General features: G+C 43.9%; 1 protein-coding gene across 1 annotated transcript in view; it reads right to left on the reverse strand.

Moving 5' to 3' along the window:
• Positions 1 to 25,605, reverse strand: part of CEMIP (cell migration inducing hyaluronidase 1) — a gene marked incomplete at both ends in the record, with an annotated part of 50,447 nt that overhangs the window by 11,691 nt on the left and 13,151 nt on the right. The window contains 9 exons of the mRNA XM_084293568.1: positions 21 to 56; positions 1,611 to 1,742; positions 4,221 to 4,306; positions 5,003 to 5,131; positions 6,029 to 6,098; positions 9,579 to 9,784; positions 15,381 to 15,590; positions 16,145 to 16,320; positions 25,147 to 25,338. Coding sequence (XP_084149694.1) covers positions 21 to 56; positions 1,611 to 1,742; positions 4,221 to 4,306; positions 5,003 to 5,131; positions 6,029 to 6,098; positions 9,579 to 9,784; positions 15,381 to 15,590; positions 16,145 to 16,320; positions 25,147 to 25,338 — 1,237 coding nt within the window. The remainder of the gene's footprint in view (positions 1 to 20; positions 57 to 1,610; positions 1,743 to 4,220; positions 4,307 to 5,002; positions 5,132 to 6,028; positions 6,099 to 9,578; positions 9,785 to 15,380; positions 15,591 to 16,144; positions 16,321 to 25,146; positions 25,339 to 25,605) is intronic.

Here is a 25,605-nt window from a genome sequence, read left to right on the forward strand (position 1 = left end):
ACAACCTGTGTGACACTTACCTCGCCAAGGTCAGCCCAATGCCATTGTCTGCAAACCTGCCGGGAGAAGAGAGGTGCTTCAGAAGAGATTTTTTTTTTTTTTTTTTTTTTTTTTTTTGGTGAAGCTTGGCTTCATTTTCACTAACAGGCAGATAGAGATCTGATCTTCCTTATTAAAAATAAAAATTACAATGTACTCCAATTTTGCTCAAATTCTAACGCTTTTAGATGAGACAAATCACAGCTGTCGATCAATGCCTCCAGCTTATGTGGAGGCTACAGTTAATATGATGGTTTGAGTCAATATCTTGATGGCATATTTACACAAGTAAATGTACACTTCTGTCACTGTTCTTTCCTGCATATCAAAACCGTTAGTGGAGAGCCAGCAGCTAAGACCCATCTCTGCCTTATCCCGCTTTTGTCTCTAGGTGGCAGCCCATTACACGCTATCGCCTCCCTTCTGTTTCTGCGGCCCCATAAACATACCCTGCACACCACATTAACATTTGTTTCGTTAATGTACTACATAAGTCTTATTGTAGCAACACAAACGGAAATTAGGGTGGCTATAAAGGCAATTACAGTCTGACAGCCGCTTCCTTTTATTCAGATACAACCGTAGGATTGCTACTGGAAGCTCATCAAACGGGGTAACCTGCTGAGTATTTTGGTACCCTCCGTACATAGCACTCAGCAGCACAAAAAGTGACATGCGAGTGATCTGCAAAGACATCACTTGTTGGCCGTGGCATGTGTGAGGTATTTCTGGTTCACAAGAAGCACAAACAGGGCGACTCAGTGTTACGTTTCCAACCGTTCTGCCCTTATCTCCTTCTTGCCAATCTGACAGGTCACTAGAGCCAGTTTATAGTCTCTGGTGGCTTTAGGAGACATGGGTCACTCTAGGGTAAGGCAGCCCTGCCAGGAGCTGGGCACCAGATAATGGAGAGACAGCTATTTGTGGCAGGGTGATCACAAAATGCCTTGTAAAGTAGCTTTTTCATTTTTCTCCCATTTCTTCCTGGTTGATATCAAGAGCCTGGCTCAGCAGAAGGAAATGTAGCAGATCATCTGTTTTCAAGTGCAAAAGAAATATCTGTTCTGACCAGCACAGGAAACAGCCTTCAAAGAGCACAAGACGTGTTTGCCCAGTTTCTCTCCCTTGCTTCTATGATGCATAGTTTCATGTACTAGCTTCATCAGTACTAGCTTATTCAGCATAACACTGAACCACATAAAGCTGATCTGTGACCAGACCTAGCCAGGAGAGGTGGTGGATTTTGCTGACTTCTTGCCAAAGCACCTTGTTTTTCGTGTGAGAAGGTACAGTTATTTGCATCTGTGCACGTGTGTGTATATGTGTTTGCATGTTATCATTTTTGCATGCTGGTCAGAATCGCACACAAAAACAATCTAAGTGATCTTCAGTGCAGACAAAAAACAGGTTTTGTTTGCATAAAACAATGCCTGCGTTTACTTAATGTTTCATCTTTATTTCAATCTTGGCCATACGAAAAGGTGCAAAGCAATATAAATAGTCTGAACCACAGCTATGCTCGCCATAAACACCAGGCTGAACTCCGAGAGTTGAAATAAGGCAAAACTCACTGGCAGTTGTCCAGCCACACATCTCCACCCCGCAGCCAGGCCCCGTGATCCTGATTCTTGTAGGCAATAAAGCGCTCGATTATTGCAGGTTCCCTGGGCTTCAAAGGATCAGCATCTTTGTGTGGGCTGTATCTGTAACCAGAAGGAGAGAAGAAACGTTGGCGAGGGAAGGCGGCCTCACTCGGTCTGCGGCCCTGCAGGACATCTGGTTTCTGCTAGCTCAGAACAGCCCTGGGACAGCAGTCCAGCCAAGCAGCGTGTCTCGGCGAGCTGCAGTGGCCAGACCCCACTGCCAAGGGACGGCCAGTCCAGGCCAGGCAGTTGTAAAGACCCGCTCCAAGTTTCCTTTCACCTTGCCATTATTGTATTGCTGATATATTACTGCAGGCACGGAAAGTTTATTATTGCTCCCAAAAGGCTGAGATGTTTTTTAGTTCCTTTCTGTTACCCTTTAGCATATTCCTGTTTAGATAAGTGTCCTTTTGTTTCCCCTTTTGAGCATTCTTATCTCCTACCCTTGGCCATACTGTGACAATGAGTATTTTTCCTCACTGCAGAAAGGAACTAAAACATCTTGGAGAGGGGCTGAGAGTAGCTCCTCCGCTACCCGTTGCCCAGGACATACACAAGAGATTTATTAGCTCCAAAACCCTCAACTATGATGAAATATTGGCCTGATGTAGGAAAAAAAAAAAAAAAAAAAAAAAAAAAAGAAACATAAGTGGAAGCTACAGCAAAGTGTGCCCTCAGCTGCCGCCTGTCTGCCTCCACTTGGACAAGAGCATCTGAGCGAGGATCTGGCTCGCTGCGGTGCTGCTGAGCTCGGCTGGCATTTACCCACACCTGAGGGGTTGCTTTCCTTATTGCTACCGAAGGAGCATCTCCCATCAGTGCAGTGTGGCTTAGAAACCCTGACAGATGAGCATTCAAGTCAGTGCCAGCAGCGGATGGTCCAGAGATTAAAATTCATGCCTCACCAATGGGTAGCGAGGCCAAGCTGTCAAATCGCTAACAGATATTCAATAGCGCTTTGCTTTGCTTAATAAGCCATCATATCAATCTAAAACTGAGCGGCAGGCTGATGGGGTTCCAGTAAATGAATATTGCCTTGGCAGCCTCATCACTATGAATTTGCTTTCAGAGAGAGATTTAGTATCAGCCCTTGTGAATTCCCTAGACATTGTTAAATACAGATATTGCGAGATGGATTCCAGTTTCATTCACGTCCATGTGTATCTGGAATAATGCTACAGGGTAAGGAGTTCTGCCCAGATATTTAATGCCATAACTGAATGCAGATTAATCTCTCCAGCTTCGTAACTGTCCAGCCTACCTCCAAGGCTGCCCTGGCCAGTCCAGCTATAATCACTTATTCAGGCTTTCAGCCTCAACACGTGAAAAGTACAAAGCGGTAGAAATATTTTGAGCTGCAGCCCACGCTGGTGGGTAATCACCAAGCACAAACATGACTGCATTATGAATTTCTTGGCTTCCAGGGGTCATTCCTGCCCTTGTATGGCAAGGGACAAATTGCCTTTTGTAATCACTTGCTGTGCCTCTGGCAACAGGCACTTTCCCAAGGCACACGTTCAGCTATTTGGAAAAGTAACATCGAGCTCCCAGGAGAATTTGGAGGTATTTGCAGGGAAGGCTGCTCTTATTATTTTTTAGCAGTTGCTTTCATTATGTAATTAATCTCAATGTAATTATTTCAATTGATTTAGCATTAAAATGATGTAAATAATGTTCACTTTGGAACTTAGTTTAGCATCAGCTGCAATGCAGGGCACAGGGGGTATGCAGACATAGGACTAAGGGCACAGTTATGACTGCAGTTCTGGCTGGGTCCCCTCAAGAGAACTGATCCCACCCATGCAATCCTTGCCGAGTGCATGACTACAGTGCCTGGGAGATGGAAAGGGTTAAAAAAAAAAAAAAGAGAGTCATTCTCCTTTCTTGAACAGAGATGTTCAGCAGGTTGCTCTTCCTCAGATGGTTTCTTCTGTTGAGGAACCCAGGCATGGGAAAACACAGGTTGGGTGCCACTGGAGGCACTGGTGTCAGGGAATAAAACTGTGCAACTTGAGAGCATTTAAGTCCTTTTCTGTCTCTGGGGCTGGCAGCTATGTTAAGAGCCAGACCCAACCTCTAACAAGATAAAAGGGTGCAAGCGCAGCCCTTACACTATTACACTTTGCCTGCAGAAGCCCTTTGCTTACTTCAGGCTCCCTGCTGTGGCCTGCTTTGGGGAAAGAGTGGGAACTCTCAGGTGCTGCCAGCCCAGCAGACCAGGTCTGCTGATATGATACATCTATAGAGAGGTTCTATCTACAAAAAAAATAATAAAACACCCTTGTGCACGTGTAATATCCCTACCAGCTCAGCTCAGAACTGAAAAGAAAGGAGAGTGCACATGCACAGTGCATCCTTTATGATAGGCAATGGGGAAGACAAAGTTAGGTGGAAAATCTAAATGAAGACCTTTCTTTAATAAGAAGCCCCCAAAACATCACAATTGTTCTTATCAGCTTCTTTGGGAGCAACATCATAGTTCTCAATCAGTGCTATATGTTAAGGCTTTTCCAAACCAAGCTGTGCAGAACACTTTACCTCCCAGAAATCAGTGTCAGGATAGGTCTTTTGTCCTTGGCTGAAGCTGGAGTGGTTTTAACGCCATTATCGATGATCATTCCAGCCTAAAAGAAAAGGGAAATGCGACATTACAGCATATTTATTCTATGGTTCTTTCGATTTCCAGGCTCTGTCTCCAATTGTCCTAAGCCAAAGCTTATCGCATGATCCTAAAAACTGCTTCTGTTAGTAACATACAGTATCAGGACTTGTATACACTCCCCAAACTGCTGCAGGCTAACAGAAACAGGACGATTCTTGTGAATGTACCCCCTCACCCATGAACACGCTGCCGCAGTCCCAGGCCCTCGGTGATGAGCATCCCTCACCGCACAGCCCCACAGCACGGGGGTAAATAAGGCAAGAGCGAGAGAAAATGATCAGACACGGCGGCTGTATTTATCCCTCTAGAAGCTGTTCAGTTAATTGCTAACATTGGCAGTTGGGGTCTATAATTAGATAAGCTGCCAATAGATGATGCTCCTTGAGGAGCTATTTTAGGAGAGCAGCAGCGCGGAGCCTAGTGCAACTGAGCGGAGAGAAGAGCCCCAATGCCCAAGAGCCAAGTTGAAGCGGGTGCTGGCTGACTCCGAGTGCTCCCACGCCAGCATGCGAGCTGCTTTATCTGCAGACACAAACAAGCTTGCATGAACTTTTAGTGAAACAGAAAGCACAGGCATTAATAGCTTGCAGACCCGGAGAGCTGGAGCGAGAAAATGGTGTTTTTTGGACAGCAGCATTCCAGTTGCGTGCAGACTCACCCGGTAGTTGGAATGCGCGCGGTTGTTGGAGAATTTCCCCATCGGCATGTGCTCCGAGTAGCCGGGGGAATACATGCCCGCCGAGGGCCCCGTTGGCACGTGGTGCAGCACAAACCAAAAGCCTGTTTCCTGAGAAAAAAAAACAGCAGCTGAGCCTTCGCTTGAACCTCTTCGCTGGTCTCCATTAGCCCGAGGATTTATCAGTAAACCCACAAGACATAAGCCAGAAGTTTTCAGGACAAATCACAGCTAGCAGCACTGACCTCTCTACTACACTCAGCAGAAAGTTGAACATACACACACATACATTCACAGTCACACTCCTACCTAGCATCTTTGGGGTGCTTTAAGTTAAGCTCTGTATAGAGCTTATCTATATAGAAGATATAAGCAAGACTTTCATAATTCACCAGTGTCCTCCTGTCAGTATATGTACAAGTCTTAAAAATCAGGTCAATGTTATTTACCTGCCTAAAAACGTATTTAGGAACCTGAATCCAGGTAATCAGATTTTGAAGGTTTAGAAAGACTCATCTCATAAACAAAGAGATGCATTTGCTTAAGAGATGCATCTCTTTGTTTAAGGATTTATTTATTTATTTGTCTTTGTAGAAAAATAAGAGCTCCTGCTGTGACCAAGAATTCCTGTGGAATTAACATTAGGGCTGATTGAAATTTCAGAGGAACATTACTGTACCGCAATCAACAGAATCATTGACAAAGACTTCACTGGCACTATGCAGTCAGATTTATTTCATTTATTCAGGCTGCACACTGTGCAGAGGGTGGGAATTTTTGTTAAATCCATCCAGCTCTAGAAACAGCAAGTGTGGAGAAACAAGAAGTGTGCAGCAAAAGGAAAAGCATTATTTTTTACTGGCAGCACTAACCACATTAATATATGTCTCGATCTAGCAGTTTCAAAAATGCCTGAGTAACAGAAGCAGGTTTTGTTCCAAGCAGAGCCTCAGCCTTGCAGGGCTCGAAGTTCTGAATTGTTACCAAATCAGAAACTTCTGTACTCACTTCAGATCCTGCAGCTGCACAGTTTATAAGGTTGTTGTGTGGGTTGGCTATCCAGAAGGTGGATACAGCGCTGCAGATGAGGAAAACAAAGAACGAGATGAAAATGACACTTTGAGCACATGCCAGAATCACAGCTCAGCTCCCCGCAGTATAGGTATGGCTGATAATGCCCCAGATAAGGGGTCCTGCCTAGGGCAAAGGGGCTGTTTTTTTTTCTTTCCCTTCTCATACCACATTTGTCCTCTGTGGTTTGACAGAGAACATGGCCTTATCTTTTAAAACCCCCGAGTATTAAATGAGGAATTTCTATTGCAATTCCAAGCCTGCTATGAAGCTGTCAGGTGTCAGTCCTGTTTTATGATAAGGTAAATATGTTGTTGCACAAGCTACAGAAAAGCACTTTGCCTCCTAATAAGCCTCGGGTTCATTAGAGGTTCTTTTAATCAAGGGACCCGATGAATTACCTCTAAAGGCTTCCCAAGTATACCCCAGAACCTCCTTTTTCTGCGAGCTGCTGTGATTCATTAACTTTATTTGCTCCCACCCCCCTATGCATTTCTTCTGGGACAAAAGGACTCCATTTGCCTAATGCACATAAAAGACTTTTAATTGAAAGATTCCCATCCAGGAGGGAAGATCAATCCATCACCATGCCTCCTGTGACATACAGCATTCATTAACCAACGGGCACATGAACTTTTGGAAGAAAACCTCCAGTGCTTACAAACAGCAGACTTGTGGCTTGCTCCCTAAATTTGCTGGGTGAGATTCAAGAACCTATGTAACCCTTATGTGTGTTTTAAGAAGGACTTCATGGGGGCTTTATTCCAATGGATTTTGCTGGCCTGAGACAAAGCTTGGCTTGCATGACTTTATCATGAAAACATAACACAGAGCTGAGCTACAAAAATGCAACTTGAAATTATTTATAGACTGCCTCCTGCTGCATAGGCAAGGGCCTCGAACCCACAGTATTTCCACGGTGACATGTCGGTCATCCCAGTCCTGTCCTGTCCCTCGGAGCCATGGGGGCTGGGGAGGTTACTGGCACAATCCTATTATCTTCACCGCTGGCAGCGGCTGCCTGCCTGCCTCTTCCAAGCCAGCAGAACCACAGCTGGTGCTCATCCTTTGTTCCTGTGCTGGGCACCTTGGCTGCTGCCCCAGGGGATGGCATGGGTTGATGAGTGGGACAACACTGGTGTACTCATGCACCAGCAGGCTGGATCAACCCCGTGCAAAACCAAGGTTTTGTCTGATCAGTCCCTAAATGCTTTTATAAAGGAAGATGTGGCAGATTGTAGTACTGTAGAGTTTTTTCATTATACCTCTGCATATCATTTCTAGTGCTTTTTCATACAATAACCTTCCAAAATATGACACAAAATATGTCCCTCTGATTATTAAATGAATTATCAGTGGAAAATGAGCACAATGGATGATTAACTCTTATTTTATGAATGGAGACATTGAGTGTAATTTATAAACAAACACAGATGTGAAAAAGAGCATTGCATGTATTTCAAATCTTTCCTTTGCCAAAGTAAAAGCTAAAAATATGTTTCTTTGGCCAAAACCCCAGTCTGTTCTGAGGACAGGATGGGTGATACTGGCAGAGTCTCAGCAGGTTGAGAGTTTTTCTAAATAAATGAAAACCCCCAAAGATTTTTAGCTGTTAGGCATCAATCAGCTTCTCGCTGTCTCATTTTGAGAATGGAAGTCTAGCTCCAGAGACTTTCTCATCGACTTCTTGTTGGTCAGAATTCACCTTCTTCTAATGTAGATCTTTTTCCCCATCCAAATACAGCAAAATAAAACCCTGGAGAAAAATCTGAGCTAGGGGCAGAAATGTTCCTCTCTCCCAGCAGCTTCAGTGCAGCATCAATGCCCTGTGGTCTCAAGACAAGACTTCACTGGGAAGGACCTCCCTTCTCTTACATGGGGGTATTGTTCTCAAGCTTTGATGATCATCATCAATTTAAAACTTCCAAAGGCAAACTTGACATCCACAGATTTGCTCCAGACTGTTTGCTATGCTCCCTGTCTGCTTGCCTAGCTGTTAAGCACACAGGTTGTGTGTCTTGATTTAGGGGCAAAAAAAAAAAAAAAAGAAACAGCTGGAAAATCAGGAAAAGGAGTGCTAGAATGGCTTTCAGGAGCACAGTGACTTGAGCCTCGTGACAAGGTCAACTACCACTACAGTATTCGTGACTGGCATTTCTCTAGCCTGTGTTTAAAAATTACTACTAACAATGATCCCATTAATTCACCTCGAGTACTGTGTTCAGTTTTGGGCCCCTCGCTACAAGAAGGACATCGAGGTGCTTGAGCGGGTCCAGAGAAGGGCAACGAAGCTGGTGAGGGGCCTGGGGAACAAGTCCTACGAGGAGCGGCTGAGGGAGCTGGGCTTGTTCAGCCTGGAGAAGAGGAGGCTCAGGGGCGACCTTATCACTCTCTATGGGTACCTCAAGGGAGGCTGTAGCGAGGTGGGGGTTGGCCTGTTCTCCCACGTGCCTGGTGACAGGACGAGGGGGAATGGGCTTAAGTTGAGCCAGGGGAGTTTTAGGTTAGATGTTAGGAAGAACTTCTTCACTGAAAGGGTTGTGAGGCACTGGAACAGGCTGCCCAGGGAAGTGGTGGAGTCACCATCCCTGGAAGTCTTCAAAAGACGTTTAGATGTAGAGCTTAGGGATATGGTTTAGTGGGGACTGTTAGCGTTAGGTTGGAGGTTGGACTCGATGACCTTGAGGTCTCTTCCAACCTAGAAAATTCTGTGATTCTGTGATTCTGTGATTCTTCTAAGAATAAATTCTAATGCTTAACTGTGTGGCCAAGCTGGTCATATTTCTTCTATACTTCACGTGATTTTATTTATTTTATTTTATTTTTTTGTCTTCAAGGCAACAGAACTGCAAAAAGAACTTGTAAAATTCCTTCTTGTTGCAAATGCTTCTATAATCCTCATCTAAACCTCAGCTGGCAGGTCTGAAAGGACACTTAGAGGAAAGGATCTTGCAAAAGGGAGATGAAAGGCATTGAGCATTTTTCAAGTTTAATACCGAGTTTGTGGCAAATAGAAGTTTTAAGAAGTTTTCATGGAAACGTTTTCATGAGCTCATACGTAGACAGACTATTAGAGATCCAGCAGACATATACAGCCTTTGATCTTTTATTGCCAAGTTCTAATTCTGTGCTAAACTGCATTTATCATACCATTTTAGTTTCACTTCAGAGTTTGGGTAAACTGCCAAATGAATGCATAATACTAATGCTGTATCATTAAACAATATCTGTGCTCTGCAGATAATGGCTTTAGAGCTAATGGGAGTATTTTCAAAATCAGCTATCATACAATATGAGCACAAATGTCAGAGCCCAGCCCATTCTAAACTCAGCAGCTTCTGGTTGAACCACGGAGACTGCTCTCCCAGACTTTGGGGCATGAAGCCCAGATCTGAAAAGAGGACTACGTAATCGTATGCACACAATGCTATCTTTTATGGCTCAGTTCTGCAAAGAACAGACAGAAGAAAAGGAGGCTCCCACTCACCTACAGTCCTGCCTGGGTTTGGGAATGTAACCTGGGTAAGCTCCCTCTGTGATCAGCTTGCACATCCTGCTGTCCCGGTCAGAGGGGAGCAGTGTGCTAGGTTTAACAAGCAGTCCAAGGCAGTGATCAAACGTGTTGCGCTCTTCTGGTCCATCTTCCGTAAAGAAACAATGGCCCAGTGCATCATAACCCACAACATCCTTCACCTGCATAAAGAAAACAAAGGTCTGTGTTAAGGCTTCATCCTTCAACCTTTACATAATGAGAAGAGACTTTACAGTAATAACACCCTGGTACCCTCTTGAACTCAAAGTGTAGATGCAAAAGCAAAAGCAAGATCACTTCCTGCTATTAAGAGCTGATAGCATAAACAATAACTCCAACATTTAAATTTAACTAGAATTTGTCATCACCTAGGAAATGTTAGTTCCATTCTTTTGTCTGTCTGCAAAATCAGAGACTATCTTAGCATGAGACCGGAAAAAACATCGGGTGGGGAGATGAGCAAAGGATGTTAGATGCTCAGATCACATCTGGGCTCATTCATCTTCATATGGAGTTACATGAGCAGCTATATAAAATGCATCTGAAAAATGCAGCTGAGCTGAAAAAATATTTTTTCAGGCTATCAGAGAGGTGGCAAGTTGTTTTCCAGACAAGCTGGCTTGTTTTAAGTTTGACCTGATCCTTTTTTCCAAGTTGTTGACAGAAGCTTTACTTGACCCTGAGACAAATCAGCTGGTGTTAATCAGTGCCGTTCTGTTTCTGGTTTGAATGATGTTAACATCAGAACACCATTGTGTAGGACAGAACAACAGCCATCGACCCACTAGGAGATTTGAAAAAAACAGGAGCATAAATGCAAATATGTGAGTTTGAAGCCTAAGGCTAGAACTGGCTGGGAGAAAACAATCCTCAAACATGCTGTGTCCAATCAAGTAGGCTGTTATTGCTTATGTCTAGAATATGGAAAATGAATTTCAGGTCAGGTGAAATGCTGTCTCTCCTGGGTCTCTCCTTAATTGTTCCATCAGCCCTCACCCATCAGCTACCTTTGACCTAGAAAACCTTTCTGGCAAAGTTTAGCTAGACGCCAGTGTGTTCCTAGAGATGCTTCTGGTGAAACAGCAATGGTGAAAGGGCAAAAGAGGATATTAAACTGGATACAAAACCTATTTATGGTGTCATTGGAAGACCTAGACTCCCAAGCACCAGAATTACTTTTGTTAACAGGACTGAGATTCCTCTGTCATCTATGTGCCTCATCTCAAGGCAAAGAGCACCGATTTCAAATCAAATCCCAAGACTTGTGTTGAAATGATTACAAATATGTTTTCACATGAGAAAAAACACCACTTGCCAAGTATATTATGATCTTACATCTGCACCCACATCTATTATGTATTATCCATGCTCCACTGTAAATACTCAAATCTCTGAACACAAGTCACCACAGTAAATTAAACACGTCAAAAATGACCTGCAAAGTTGTGTATTCCATTAAATTACCTGACTGAAATTTACAGCTAACTTTGCCCATTCAATTAGATGACAGCTTTTGCAAAATTGAGGCTTTTTTTTTTTTTTTTTTTTTTTTCCACATGGAAAAAGTATATATTACACTGAACTGTCCCTCCTTGGACACGTGAGCTGTCCCAGCCTTGCAATTGTAAAGTTTTATGGGATAGGAGAATATGTCAGGAGAGTGATCTCTTTTCAGAAGTTTTCCAACATGTAGAGGAAGTCTTTCAATCACAGAGATGTCAGAACTGCACACGGCCACCGAAGCCGATTAGTTTTCTCTCACACAGCAGTGCCATTGGAAAGACACATCAGAAATGCTGCTGCAACATTTAGATGACAGAAATGGTTTCCTTAGAGAAACACTAGCCACGTGGTGTGGCTATTTATCTTGCCAGCAGGCACACTGCTCCACCAGGACCGGGGTATGAAAACCTGAGGTGACCAGACTAGAGCTGGGGCAAAGCCCACCTCTCTGCATGGGAAGAAACATCGCAGAAGAACACCTCCCCCGGGACGTCTAGAGAGGAGTGAGGCAGAGAAAGGAATGTGCACTGGCAGGGGGAGAGCCAGCAAGCCTGGTGTTGTCCTAACTCATCCCCGAAAGGCCACAAAACAACACAGTTATCATCCAGGGACCTGTTCCCTAATGCACTTGTCACCCTTCATTTGATTAATTATTTTTCCCATATCTCATCTCTCGGTCAGCTCTGACTTAGTTTCCTGTGTGTGTTTTCATACACAAGCCCAGTGCTGAAATGTTTGGATAGCAAAAGAGCTGCTGGTTCCAAGAGCATTTTTCCAATGGATTTAATTTTTGATTTGATTAAAGCCTTCTTAATAGTCCATAATCTTACCTTAACCATGAGTAATTTATGGCCAGATAATGCCCTCCATGGCAAAACTGTGCAGTATAGCTGGATTACTAAAAGCAGATACCACTGAAGTAGTTAGCACAGCCACTTATTCCATGAAGTACTGCTCTCCCCTGGCTCCTGTCGTAGTGTTTATTGGCCTCCATTTAATTTCCTGCCCTGATGGCTGTTTCTATTTTAGCTTGCTCACTGGGATCCAGTGGAGAGAGTGGGAATCAGAGCAAAGTTTCATCCCAGGATTTCAGTGGTGTAACTGGGTGGTTTTATGGCCAATGTGTAAAAGAAAACATTGGGTAAGTATTGGCAATTTCAAACAGTTATGGTGAGAGGAGAATTTCTACAGATTTGTTTACAGATAAAACAGTCTTGCCATCGGGAATAAATAGACACTCTCCAAGGCATTTACACAGGTACTTAACTACAGTCTTGTGAGAAGCCCCTTGGAAATCAGTGGCCTAAAGTTAAGTACATCCTTAAATGCTATATACTGTGCTGAGGTTTAACAGTCCAGCTAGATGTCTTTTGCATGTTTCCAAAGTACAGTTCATGCACATCATCAAGACAAATTTTCCCTCAGAAAAGTATGCTTTGGGTCTACCTGACCTCAGAGGGAATGACTGTTACCTGAGGGAAGAAGGAGCTCATTGCTGTCTGCACAAATGGTGCTTGTGCATGTAGAAACATGTAGCGTTGCCCAAGTAAGAAGATAATAGGCAGCAAGGAAATGTACTGAATAACCCTAGTAGTCACCAGAGACCTGTGTGGGTGTCTGTGAATTTATCTGGGGTAGAAGGAAGAGGAAAGGAAGGAAAATAGAGTCGGAAAACAGATGAGGAGATTGCAGTGGAATCACCTGAAGAATCAAGGCTTGGAGCTGCTGAATGCAGATGTCTATCAGAGCAATGAGACACCATTTAGGTGATGCAACCTTTGGAGCACCTCTTCTGTGATGCAACTGAACAAACACAGTTAGATTGCTTTATTTCATTGGGGCTTTCAATTAATCCATTGGCAGTAATTGTATGGTTAAAATAAAAAATAGGTTCAGTGTTATGTGTGTTAAGTATTATTAGCATTCACACATTTCAATAAATTATAATCTGCAGAGATTAAATTCTTGACCAACAGTTTAGGTTTTATGTCCTAAACTCTAAGATTTTTCTTGGGTGCCTTATGAAGGCAAACCACAGTCATCTAGGGAATGGTGGCTGTTGAGTAACGGCAAGAGAAACAAGCTGCTTTCATCAGCTGCATCAGCCTGTCTGAATTTCATCATGTCATCTTGTCTGGAAAAGCCTGAGCACACGGATCCCTCTGCCATGGATTCTCCAACGGACAGCTGTCACTCAGAGAAAGCACAAGAGACAGAAATATTTCCAAATGCCCTATACAAATCCATCTGTCTGACCCATACGAAAAATGCCAGGCGCTGGGTATTTGGGTTGGCAAGTATTAATCAGTAGAGAACGAAGATCTCACGTCACATTGAGAAGCAGGGCTTTAGCTGGCCTGCAGCTCACCCACAGCTGTGCAACCTCTGAGTAGCCAGTGTGTTCATGGTGCCATTGGTAAGAGCCTTGGGATCGTGTGAAAAACGAGCCCTGCAGCACTGCCCTTCAACCCTGCACATGAATTGCGTGCTGAGCCCCCATGTTGGCAACTTTGAGTTGGCAAGATCCCATATGACCCTGAATGCCTTATAGAATTTAAATAGCAGAATGCTTTTTTTTTCTTCCTTTTTTTTTTTTTTTTCCAGAAGCCAAGTTTACTCGTCAGGTTTCACATTATAAACTTAGAAGGACAGAGATCAGAAGCAAAACCTCATATTCGTAAATAGCAGATAAAAGATGCTTCTGGAGCTGCAATTTCAATGCCCTTTCTTTAACTTCTGTGCATTTTAATTATGCCTGTGATGTCCCTTTTTATTGCTGCCACTTTTAGAGGCTGTAGCCTGCAGTCCGTGCCTAAAAGAGACTGTAAGACTAAGCCCATCATGCGCTAGTGTCAGCAAAGGAGGAAGCACTCATTGGTAAACAAAGGATTACAAACATATCTTCATCAGGCATTGGAAATGAATGATATCCCCCAAGTAAGTCTGAGTGTAGTCTCTTGTAGACTCCTACTGTGAGAGGGTATGGTGGCTTTAAAAGAGTTAAAAAACAACATGAATGTGAGCTCCTAATGCCATCTAGGTGATGGTCTGCTGGTGACACATCTTCTCTTATATCTCTGTTATATATGATAGCAAGGCTCTTGACTATACAAATACTCCAGGGCTCTCATACACATTTTTTTCATCCTTTAGGAATACCCTGCCATCTCCCTGAATGAGCCTACAGAAATCTTGGAATTTCAAGACTTTGTATTTGAATAGATACTTGGGAAAAAGTTGGCTAGTCAAACCTGATAATTATTTCACAACTTTTGCAGCTCTGCTTTTGGGATAGATTCCTTCATATTTCCTGAATGCAGGTAAAGGTCTCTCTTTTCTCCTGTTCATTTTTGTGAATGGAGCTGACTGGATATATAGCTTCAGTAATAGCGTTTGTACTGTACTTTTTAGGTCTTGGTTTCTTTACTGCAACCAGGTGGGTGCTGGGTAGGAGACCCTATCTGTTATTAATAGTGTGGTTGGCTTGGAAGATACTGCCTTAAAATGGCAGGAAGCTGACAAGGGCAACAAATGACATGATCAACACAACCCATTCCTATCTCAGAAGTGCCAAAGGAGCAAGTGTGTTTTCTAAGGAAGCCATCAGATGTGGGATAGCAGTGAGGAAAGCCTTCTGGGGTTACGTGCCAGTCTCCAGGATGCTCAGTAATGTTGTGTTTTAACCTCTGCATGCTTACAATAAGAAGAAAACATCCCTACATCTAGGCAGAATCTGAATGTGCTCTCATCATCTCTGGTGTGCTGTAACTTGTCTGATAAGCATATGTCATTATACAGATTTATCCTAAAGGACTCCCTGCCTGGAGAGCAGCTCTGACAAATCAGAACTTTGGGAATGCTTAATGTAGTGAATGGCATTGCAAACACAAATCTTTATTACAGGAAAGATGAAGCACATTTAAACCTTCTGATTATCCTCTTTAAATAGCAAGCTCTCTGCCTATACATAGACCCAACCACTCATTAGAGATGGGCTGGTCGGCGGACATCCCTGCACACAGACAAAAGCTCTGCCTGCTCTGAATCACACACAGCCAACAGTGCCACTGTGGTCTCCTCCTTAACGCGGGTCGAAATACTCCTGGAACATACATCTCCATAATCAGGACAAGAGAAGGAGACACACTAGTTCTAAGAATAAAACAAATGACCCTGAAATAATTAAGCTGCATTCACACTACGAGGAAATAATTTGGTGTCTTGATCAGTAAGGTAGACATTGGGGTTTCTTACCAGTAAGCCATTGGATCCATGGATGGTGACACAGCGGGAGAAGGTGTGGTGGATGGAGACATCCTTCACGTACGTTGGAGGGTTGTAGCCTCCTTTTTCATCCACATCTCCAGCCATATGGAAATGAATTGGGTAATGTCCCATTGTCTGCTGTCCCATGTATTTCAATTCTAGGCCTTCGATATGGGTAGCCTTAAAATCAAGACCAATCTGGAGAACAAAAGAACATCAGTCAGGAAAGATGAGGGCAAGGAGGAGGGCGAATACAGCATAGGAATGGGTGGGTGGTATCTTCTAGAGAGAATTACTTTGTGCAAGGGGAGTACAGCTGCAGGGTGAGAGAGAGAGGCTCATGATGGCCAAGGGAACCATAGTGGCTTTGTGGTCCCACCACTGCTGCCATGGCTACATCTTACTTCATTTCGGAAAAAAAACACATTCAAATTTTATGTTTTCCATGAGTGTCTTTCACCTGGGCTCAAACTGACCCCCCTGGGCTGTGCACCACCAGAATTCAGGGAGAACTGGGATGGGGATGTGGAGGCTGTCTCTTGGAGGGGTTGAGCACCAGCCCCTGTGGCTGAGCAGGGTCTGCAGGGGCGTGAGGTACACTTCAAAGCCAGATATCAGGCAGCAGCAGTGGGGAGGAGCTGCTGCACCCAGGCACCCAGGGAGGGAATGCTCGCTTCCCTTCCCGCGTCCTGGCTTTCTCAGTATGTCAAGGTGTGGCAGAGAAAAGTACAAGGAGAGGGCAGCAGCCCTACCTTGATGTGTCCCCCAAAGGTGTCAAAATCGAAGAAGGAGCACAGCTTGCTGCCGTACTCATAGCAGCGCCCCTCCATCTCGCCCATCACCACGACGTTGCGGCTCAGCAGCCCCACTTCTGCCCGCATGTCAACGCCGTCGATGACTTGGCCAACGTGGAGGTATGCTGCTTTCCCTGGGGGAACAAGATCCAGTTTCAGAGTTACCCTGCCAACGCTGCTGGTTTGCAGCATTTCCCGTGGTGGGGTTGGTTGATAATGAAAGGAGCACTTGAATCAGCAAAAAACTGCTGGCTGACTCCTCAAAAGGCAGAAGGCTGGAGCACAGGTGTCACACCATGTCCTGCTGAGATATTTTCAACAGAGGAAGTGGGATTTTTTTGGTCTGAAGTTGCTTCATTTAGACAGGTAGTTAAACCAACAGCCTGTCAGACAAAACACATTTCCTACCTTGAAAAGGGACGGTGATCATTCGAGAGATTTTTACTTAGGTTTGCAATCAGCAGTGTATGAACATTCAGTGCAAAGAAAATTGATGATGCAGCTACAGAAAAGCCCCAAAATTATCATAGCACTTTCTATAGTGAGATGTTGGCAGCTGCTCAGAGCCTGCAGCACTGCTAACGGGTGAGCATCAGCCTGACCTTGCTAACACCACGGCTGCATAGCATTAAGGGCTGGGCAGAAAGCCTTGTGGAAATAGTGGCCTGGGACCATTGCAACCCCTCACCCAGCTCGTGGCTGGCCTCCGCACACACACCTGGCTCCATGGAAGGGTTAAAACCACAGAGAGCCTTCCCTGGCCTGACCAGAAAGGGGTGAAGTCCGGGCAGCGTGGATGTCTAGAAAGCAAAATAATCTCTTTGCTGTAATTTCATTCAAACGTATTCATGCTCCTTCCTTCCTTCCTTCCTCGGCTTTCTGCAGAGAATGCAGTTGGGAAAAGGTTCATCTTACGGACTACATTCTGTATTATTCCAGTAAAAATAAGTAATAAACTCTTTAAGTAAACACCGAACCTTAAGGAATGCTACACTTGCATGTATTTAATTTCAGTGGAATCGTTCAAAGCAATAATTAGAAACAAATGGCAAGCCTGAAGCCTGGCTATCCCTGTGAAGCACTTTGTGCTGGAGCAGAGGTGCCAAGTTGCAGGGAGGATTTTGAACACTGAAACATTCTTGTTTTAACCAAAACACACTGCTTTGACTCTATAACAAAGATAAGCAAACACCATTAACTCCCCCTTTCTCCTGGAGCTGGGAGCAGCGTAGTTCAATGGGAACAGTGGGAATTGAGAAGGGTGAGTGCGCCTCTTTCTCCTGAGACTGCCACTCTGCAGGACAGGGCTCACCCCCTACATGAGCCTCTGCCTCAGCTCCCCACCTTCAAAATATCATGACAGTGGTAAAAGACACCCTCTGTTAACTGGAGTGGTGGTGACGGCAGGACTGGTGAACCCATTTATCCATTCAGCTCCTGGTAAAGCAAGAGGGGCAGGAAGGCTACAAGAGCATGTTGTGGGATTAATTGTTTGGCAGTAGCTTAGCTAGGGAGGAGAAAGACTCACTTCATCTTTTATGTTTTCCTCATATAATCTGCATCATGCTGACTCCTCTTCTCCCACCTGGGTGAAAGAATCTGACATGGGTGGAAGCAGCCTGTGGGGGCAGTGGTGGGGAGAGGATGCTCCATCCAGCTCCATGCTCAGCCCCAAAAATAAGGGCTGTAAGAGGCTGTGGGTTTGCACCTCACTTGTGTTTGCAGTCACCTTCTTAGAAAGGTCCTGGGCTTCCCTGCAGTGTTGCCCTGAAACCAGCAAGCCTCCTCAGGTATGTGGTCAAAATCAGACCCAACTTACCCAAAATACAGCTTCACCTCCCTTATTCACTTCTACCAAAAAAATTATGCCAGTGGGTGTCCTCTGCATGAAGATACCATGTGCTGGACCCTAGAGCAGCTCCATTAAGAAGCACAGCCACTTGTTATGAAGCTGTTTTTAAGCTGTTATTTTTCAGTTTCCCCCAGAGTTGACCTTTCCTTGATTTACTGAGATGCAGGAAGAAGTTCAGATAATCATAAGAACATCCTATTTCAAGCCACATCTCCAGGATTTGTGGCAGTGAAATTAGATAGGCAGTTTTGTTATTTAATGTGCTGAGCTCTAGAATAATAAATGTCATGCTTGCATGTATTTAATTTAATTTAACACCAGTCCAGACATGCAAAATAGTGTAAGCACTGACAGGAATTTTAAATACGCACTAACCAGTTTCTAAATATATCTCCTTGGGTGCATGTTTTTCACTCTGTGTTTTTGCTGACTTGGCTTGTTTGGAGATAAAAGGAGAGATGGAAAGCACTTCTAACATAAAAGTGGATTTTGAATAATAACTCCTTTAACAGAGTTTTGAAAAACAATCCTCTCCTTGCAGCAGCCAGAAATTCAAGCTCCCTGTGGCAGTGGGGCTGTCCTGCCAAAACGGCTCACAGGAGACAGACCCAGCACGGGAGTGCTCAGGTGCTGCAAATTCCTGCTGCAAACTGGCACCAGGCACTTCCCACGGGGCTGGGAGCTCCACTATGTGCGTCCATGGACACGTGGCACCTCCAGCGAGCTGGCAGGGCACGGCCATGAGTGGCATGAGGAAGAAATAAAACAAAAGAAGCTGCTCCGTGCTGAGCTTGGGGAGTTCACCAGGGGATGGGAGCGCCTCACTGCAGAGCTGAAAATCTTCCCAGGGAACAGCCATGATGTCCGAGCTCCTGAGATGCTGACCATGGGCAAACCCAAGCCTGGGGTGTGCAGACCAGCCCTGAAGTGGTTTGATAGGAAGAAAGGCAACACTGTGCTTTGAACGTGGGAAGAATGCATCTGCTACTTCAGCATCAGAGCTGATGCCTGGGATTGCCCAAGCGTTAACGAACTTGGGGTCACTGATTCACCATCTCCCTCTTTGGGCTCGCTCTTGCTGCATCCCTCATGGGGAGATGTTGCCTCGCTGGTGAGCCAGACTTGTGTTGTGCTGTAATCTAAACCAAACAAAGCCTTGTGGCCGCACAGATTGCATCTCTCCACAACAGGCCCATGTGATGGGCTCAGAAGACCGCCCTTGGTTTGCTGCTCTATTTGTCATACTGGTGCCTTCAGTAACAATGTTAATTCGCAGGGAAAATCAATCTCCTTTAATGTGCAGGCTTGCCTGACAGAGGTCTTGATTCAGCAAAATACGAGCCCGTTTCCATGCTCATGACTCAAGACAGTGACTATTAAAGTTACCATAGCAGTTAGTAAGGAGAAGGTAATTATTAAAAGAAAGTATGCATTAAGATAAACATAGATGATCTACTAATCAAAGACACACTTATGTCAACACAGCAATTCAAAGTAGAGTGTCTCCAAACTGTACAAAGCTCCAGGAAAACCTGCCGTACTTGAACCTAACCATAAAACCTGGGTCTCAGGCTTATCATACCTGAGAAGGGTGGGACTGTAAAACTATTTCAGCAGCTACAGGTGTGGATGAGTGCTCAGCTCTGGCAAGATACACACAGATATGTCTCTGACAACCCTCCCAGGTACACTCATGCATTCCTAATTGTGTTGGCTCTCAGTGCCATAAACTACTACATCGCCCTTTCAGGAGTGAATCAGACACGATAAGGTCTGGGTTTGGTGGAAGTAAAGTGGAGCTAAGATGCTTCTGGGTTATTTTTTTTATTCTATTTTTTTTCTCTAATGGGTCTTTTGTTCTCCTCTGAACTCTGTGGATTAGACCTTCTCTCTCATGGTCTTTTAGTGTACCTTAAACCAGAGTTTTTAAAAGAAATGCTAAATACAAACCTGTCTGTTCAACTCTAGTAACCCAGTGACAGTAAATCCTTCAGGGCCCTTTTAAAACCAGCGCAACTCATTGTAGATGCCAGCCCAGACCTCTGTCAGATTTAGTATTTTTGCCAACCATTTGTCATCATTGGTGGTAATGCCCCTGTTGCTTATATTTAATAACCAACAAATGTTCACACAGGCATCCTGTCAAACCCTCATTGTTCTGAATTAGCTCGATGGGATTTGCTATTGCATCCCTAAGCCACAAGCCTGTAACACAACGGGGCATGGTTTGGGAGAGCTGACCAGCCTCTTGAGTCAGGCACTACAGCCTGACGTCTTAATGAAGACGTATTCCTCCAATTCATGGGAAATCAGTTTTCCAGTGAAAAGCCTTATAGCAGAAAGGATGAAACTTTACAAGGAGATCAGAGCAAACTTAAGCCTTCTTGGGACATATTCCTACTGGGTTAGTTAACTCATCCTATTTATGGTCCTTTGTTCTGCTTCTCCTTTGTGGTCCCCCAGGGCACACTGCAAAGCTCAGAAGCACACCCTCAGCTGTAGGGGTGTACGTAGCCATGAGTTCACATGGATAATAGTAAGCATATGCTGTAACATTACACTGGACCAGAACCTTCTGCCAGTAGCCGTTTGGTTTATTGGCTGAAATGAGCAGAGCTTAACGCTGCAGGTAGGTGTGACACAAGGCCTGATGTGCACAGGTCTCTCTGTTTTATCCCAATGACAGCATCACACTCACCCCTAGGCCCACTACTGCCCCACCTCATGGCCTCTTTCTGCAGCAACCACTTGGAAAACTACTGACTTATTTCTGTAAATGCTGGATTTTCTCTCTGACCTTCTATTTTTTCTCTCATCCTCACCAGTAAGTTCTAGCAGGTGGCATGAGAAGCTTACAGAGTTCTGACAGACAAACAGAGCAAATCCTTACTTAAATCAGGCCTGAATACAACCCTTCTGAGCTGTTATTTAAACTTGAGAGTTTTTAACACTGCTTCTAGGCAATGCCCAAAGGCAGAAGAAGGAGCTCTGAAAAGCTGCTAGAAAGGGCTGTTAAACAACACTTCCTGCCCAACCCTCAAGAACCAAAGATGCCTTAAATAAGAGTTTTGGCAAGTTCCAGCCAAAATGATGCCAACTTCTAGGCAGAATCTTCTAAATCTCTAAAAGTATCTTAATTTTGGTTGTGGAGTAACTTCTCCCACCCTCACAGCACAAGATAAATGCTGACAAAGGCAGTTTCAGTGAAGCTGTTAGATGACTATGTATTTACATTTTTATTTCAAAGTTCTCTGCATTAACAAGATCCCTGTGAACACCTTCTCTCTACAGTATTCCCAGCCCAATAAGCTAGATTTAAGATATGTGGGCTTGTAATCATAGATTCACTAGTATGTGGGATAATTGGAGCAATTATACCAAGCACAAAAAGTTTTTTCTTGTTTTATCAAGAGCATATAGACACACAAAAGGGCATTTCTATTCCATGGTGAAACTTATCAGCATTGGTAGTAACTTCATACAGAGCAACCAAGATGCAGATAAGACTTGTTTCCCAGGGAAACTAAACCAAACGCTTGATCTTTCCTACTATCCAGTTCTGCCACAACAACACAACCCTTCCTTCCTTCCTTCCTTCCTTCCTCCTCTCTGCCTCTGCCCTGTGCCGTCATCCCTCCCCTTGTGAAGTTGCAAGATCAAACAGTTTTAATCTGTTCCCACAGAGAAAATAATCTAGGCACAAAAATGACAAGAAAAAAAAAATCAAACAAAGGAGAAAAAAGTTCCATTTAACTGAGTGACCGACTGACCAGGAGCAGAGTGGGACCTGCAGAGCTGAGTCCTTACTCAAGCCACACTTCCTTGTGGCATTTTTGGCATTAACACAATTACTCCAATAAAGGAGTACACAAGATCAGTTTCTGGGTGTCCTCCTTTGCTTCCTACACTGAGATTTTTAGACTTCCACAGTTAGACATCCAAATCCTACTAAAAAAAATCCCGATGGGAATTGAGTATTAACTCTCGTAAGCTGTTTTGAAAAGACCAGCCTCTAATCAGGCCATTTCTAGCAAGAAAAGCAAGTATGAGTTTTCAGCAGGAAGTGTCAAATATAAATAGGACATGAGCTAAATAATAAGTTTTACTTATTTGGCATAATACTCTAAACCATGTCTATTAAAATATTATTAAACGATGACAGCATCAATTATAATTAAACCTTGGTATGCCAAGTGGCTGCCACACCAAATCATCTTTCCACAGAGAAGTTTTCTGCCTTTTTTAAACAAAGGGACTCTTAAGTAGTTCAGATCTGACATTTAGGTTTATTTAAAAGAAATGGAAAGGAAAAAAAAAATGAGATTAAAATGAATACAAAACATCATGGAAAGGAGCAGTTTTATCATTTGTCTTTCAAAGGACAGAATTTTGGAGTTCTCGGCTGCTAAACTAAGTCTCTTAGGCAAATCAAGCCACTCCACTTATTACAAATGACATCCCCCGAGACCACATGTATAAATATATCTGTGCAGAAGCCTTTTCTCAGACTGAGTAAACCAACTCTGAATACTTCACATCGGGAAAGGAAGGCAGACATTTATGATGGGTACCTCCCGTGTTTGGCTGAGAACCCAACATGGCTGCACAAGCACAGGCTGTGCCGGGGTGGATGCTCACCTGGGCTGAGGCTGTGGGCTGCTCCCCCTGCCTGCCAGCTACTTTATGTGCCTGCTTGCCTACATCATTTTCCCTTCACACATTGTCTGAGCCTCTGGGTCAACAAGTTTCATCAAAGCCAGCACCCAACCAAGCGGCAGCAGCTGCAGGCATGCACGTGCACAGCCTGGTTGCAGTGCCAGCCAAGCACTCGTCGTGCTGGCATTTGCCTCCTTGAGCAGTGAGTGCACCTCAAATCCCAGTGCCAGGGCACAGCCAAAATCCCACACCCCCGTGGGCAGGGTTGTACAGGCTGCAGGCAGCCGCAGGCAGAGTGGAGGGGTGGTGGCATGGAGACACCCACCCCTCCTGGCTCATTAGTGCTCCTAATCCTGGCTAATTGCGTGTCATGGCACAGGGCAATGGGTGATGTTAGGCGATGGTTGGGCATGGAGCAGCTCAGGGTAGAGCTCAGCCTTCCCCTGGTTTCATTTCATCAGGACTGAGCTTAGAACCAGGCAGATGATTTTATTTGCTGGTGTGAATGTGCTTTTGTTACAAGAAAGTTGGATGTAATTTTTACTACTGGATCAGATTTTGCCCTGATTTATATAATCAGTAAGATCCCATTGACGTCAATGGAGTTGTCTGGATATAAGTAAAGGCAGACTTTGGCCCCGGTGCTCATGTCATTTGTGGTAATAAAAGGAATGTCCTAATTCTCCTAAAGAGTAATTGGAGACCAAGAGCACAATTACTTTAACAAGTGTTTCCACTGCTTTTTTACTTGAAAATTGCATGAACTTTTTTGTAGTTTTTAACCCCTTATTAATTTCCTCAAGCTAACTGAGTTGCCACTGTTGTAGAAGATGAATATAATTACTTGATTTTTTCAGATCCATTACATTATGGGAAGCTTAAGAGATATATTCATATGTCATCTTTATTTTTACTGACGATCTTCCAAGATCATCTTCATGATGTAACTTGTATCATACCAGTCTGGTACAATTTTTCCAATAGCTCAAAAAGTTGCTCAAGAAAAATATCCAACTTGGAGATGTGTCTTCTCTGAAAGTACTAGTCATTTTAAGTCATAAGACTATGATACATTCAGAATGTGAATAACATTTTTCTTGGCCTGACAAGCACCTCTCCTTCAGACCGTGCAACAATGAATGGCTGGAGGTCTGTGGGGAGGCAGCTGCCAAAGGAAGTGCATTTGTACCTTCCAGAAGATGTTGCATCAGAGATAATGGGGAAGTAGCTCATTTCACAGAACCAACCAAACTCCCTGGTGCATTGGATGTTCCAAGTGCCCTGACGGTTTCTCAGAAAGATCTTACTGTAAATGCTGACAAAACCTCTACACAGAGCAACTGCCAGCATGTAAGAAAAAGATACTGTAACATGCATATTCTACCACCAGACAAATACAGCCATTAAAAATGGCTTCAGCTGTTACATACTCGTATAGTGTAAAATTACTTTTGCTTTTATAAAGCATGACAATTAAAAATCATTTGCCTATCCAGAAAAGATGCAGTTCTTGTGATATTTCCATGTTCTGCTCATTAGCCTGCCAAAATCTAATTCTGGAAGAAAAAGCCCACTTCACAGACTCAAGTGGAGATGCAAATCTCCCCCTCTGGATTTCACTTTCATGCTCATACCAGTAAGAGTCTGTGCTTCAGCATGGAAATGTGTCTGAAGGTGACTTTACAATCATTAGCCTGCGATGTCTTTTCATCAAAAGCAATTTGTTCCAGATTTGAGCTAGCCACCTTCAAGAGGAAAATGCTGTGACTCTGCAAAGCTTCCTGCTCCTTCTGCTCAGAGCAATTTGGTCAGCACTCTGCAGACTCCCTTTCCCCACGTGCTCTGGCACAGCAAAATACACTGGCCACATGGCTCCAGAAAAGTTTGGCTAATACATCACCTCATAGCAATGTAGTCTAGAGATGCAGTAAAAGAGAAACAGTAGCTTCAGTGGTACCAAACAGTCTCTCTAAAATCTGAGATTAAATTTCATGTTAAATATAACTTTCTTAGGAAAATACCCAGCTGATCCATTACTTCATAGCCCTACAGTCTCTCACAGTCTGCTCCTCCCCTAGCACGCTGCTTGGATCAGCTGTGCTGATTTCCTGCTTTCCAGGAACTGATATGTTTTCAAATGCAGAAATGCAAAACTGAACATTTCAGATACACGGCCTGTATTTCTATCCCTGAAATGAATACCTCTGTTCAGCAATATGCCTGGGGACAAACAATGGAATCAGCTATGAAAGGAGAAGGCAGAAAGCAACCAGAAGTAAATTAGATTAAAACTTTCAAGCAAGAAAGGCATATGTTTCCCAAAAGCATCATCTAAACTAGCCATCAAATTCATGTTTCTTTCAAATCTTGGTGATTGTTAATGGAGTTCCCTCAGTGCAAATGACAGAATTTATGTGATGCAACGCCAACATGACAAGATGCAGCACCTTACCTTCTACCTTGACCTGGGTGGGTCTGCAGGATGGGCATGGCAGCACTTGAAACTCCTCCGCCTGGTACATGGAGTAGTCAGTGCTCGCAACCACAATCCTGTTTCCCGGCTCCCATGAGCTCACATCATCCACCAGATTCAGGACTGTGCTGTTCACATTGGTGTCAATGGTTACCGTAAGCTTTGGTTTCACTGAAAAGCCAGAAGGGAAGGGTGGAGAAGTCAGTTAATCTTATCAGAAAGTGCCTGCTTGCCTGCTTTTTTTTTTTCTTTTTTTTTTTTTTTCTTTTTTTTTTTTTCTTAAGCCTGGAACATCCCCAAAAATGATAATTTCCAAGATAGTTAACTCTTCAAATCATGCTCGTTACTAGCTTTGCCTTGGAAAGCAAGCAAACAAGAAAGTGTTTTCTGTTAGTTGTAGGCAGGTGGATTTTCCACTAACCCCATGGCTAAATTTAA

The sequence above is a fragment of the Netta rufina genome, assembly GCF_964035555.1.
Source record: "Netta rufina genome assembly, chromosome: 11".
Classification (NCBI taxonomy): Eukaryota; Metazoa; Chordata; class Aves; order Anseriformes; family Anatidae; genus Netta; species Netta rufina.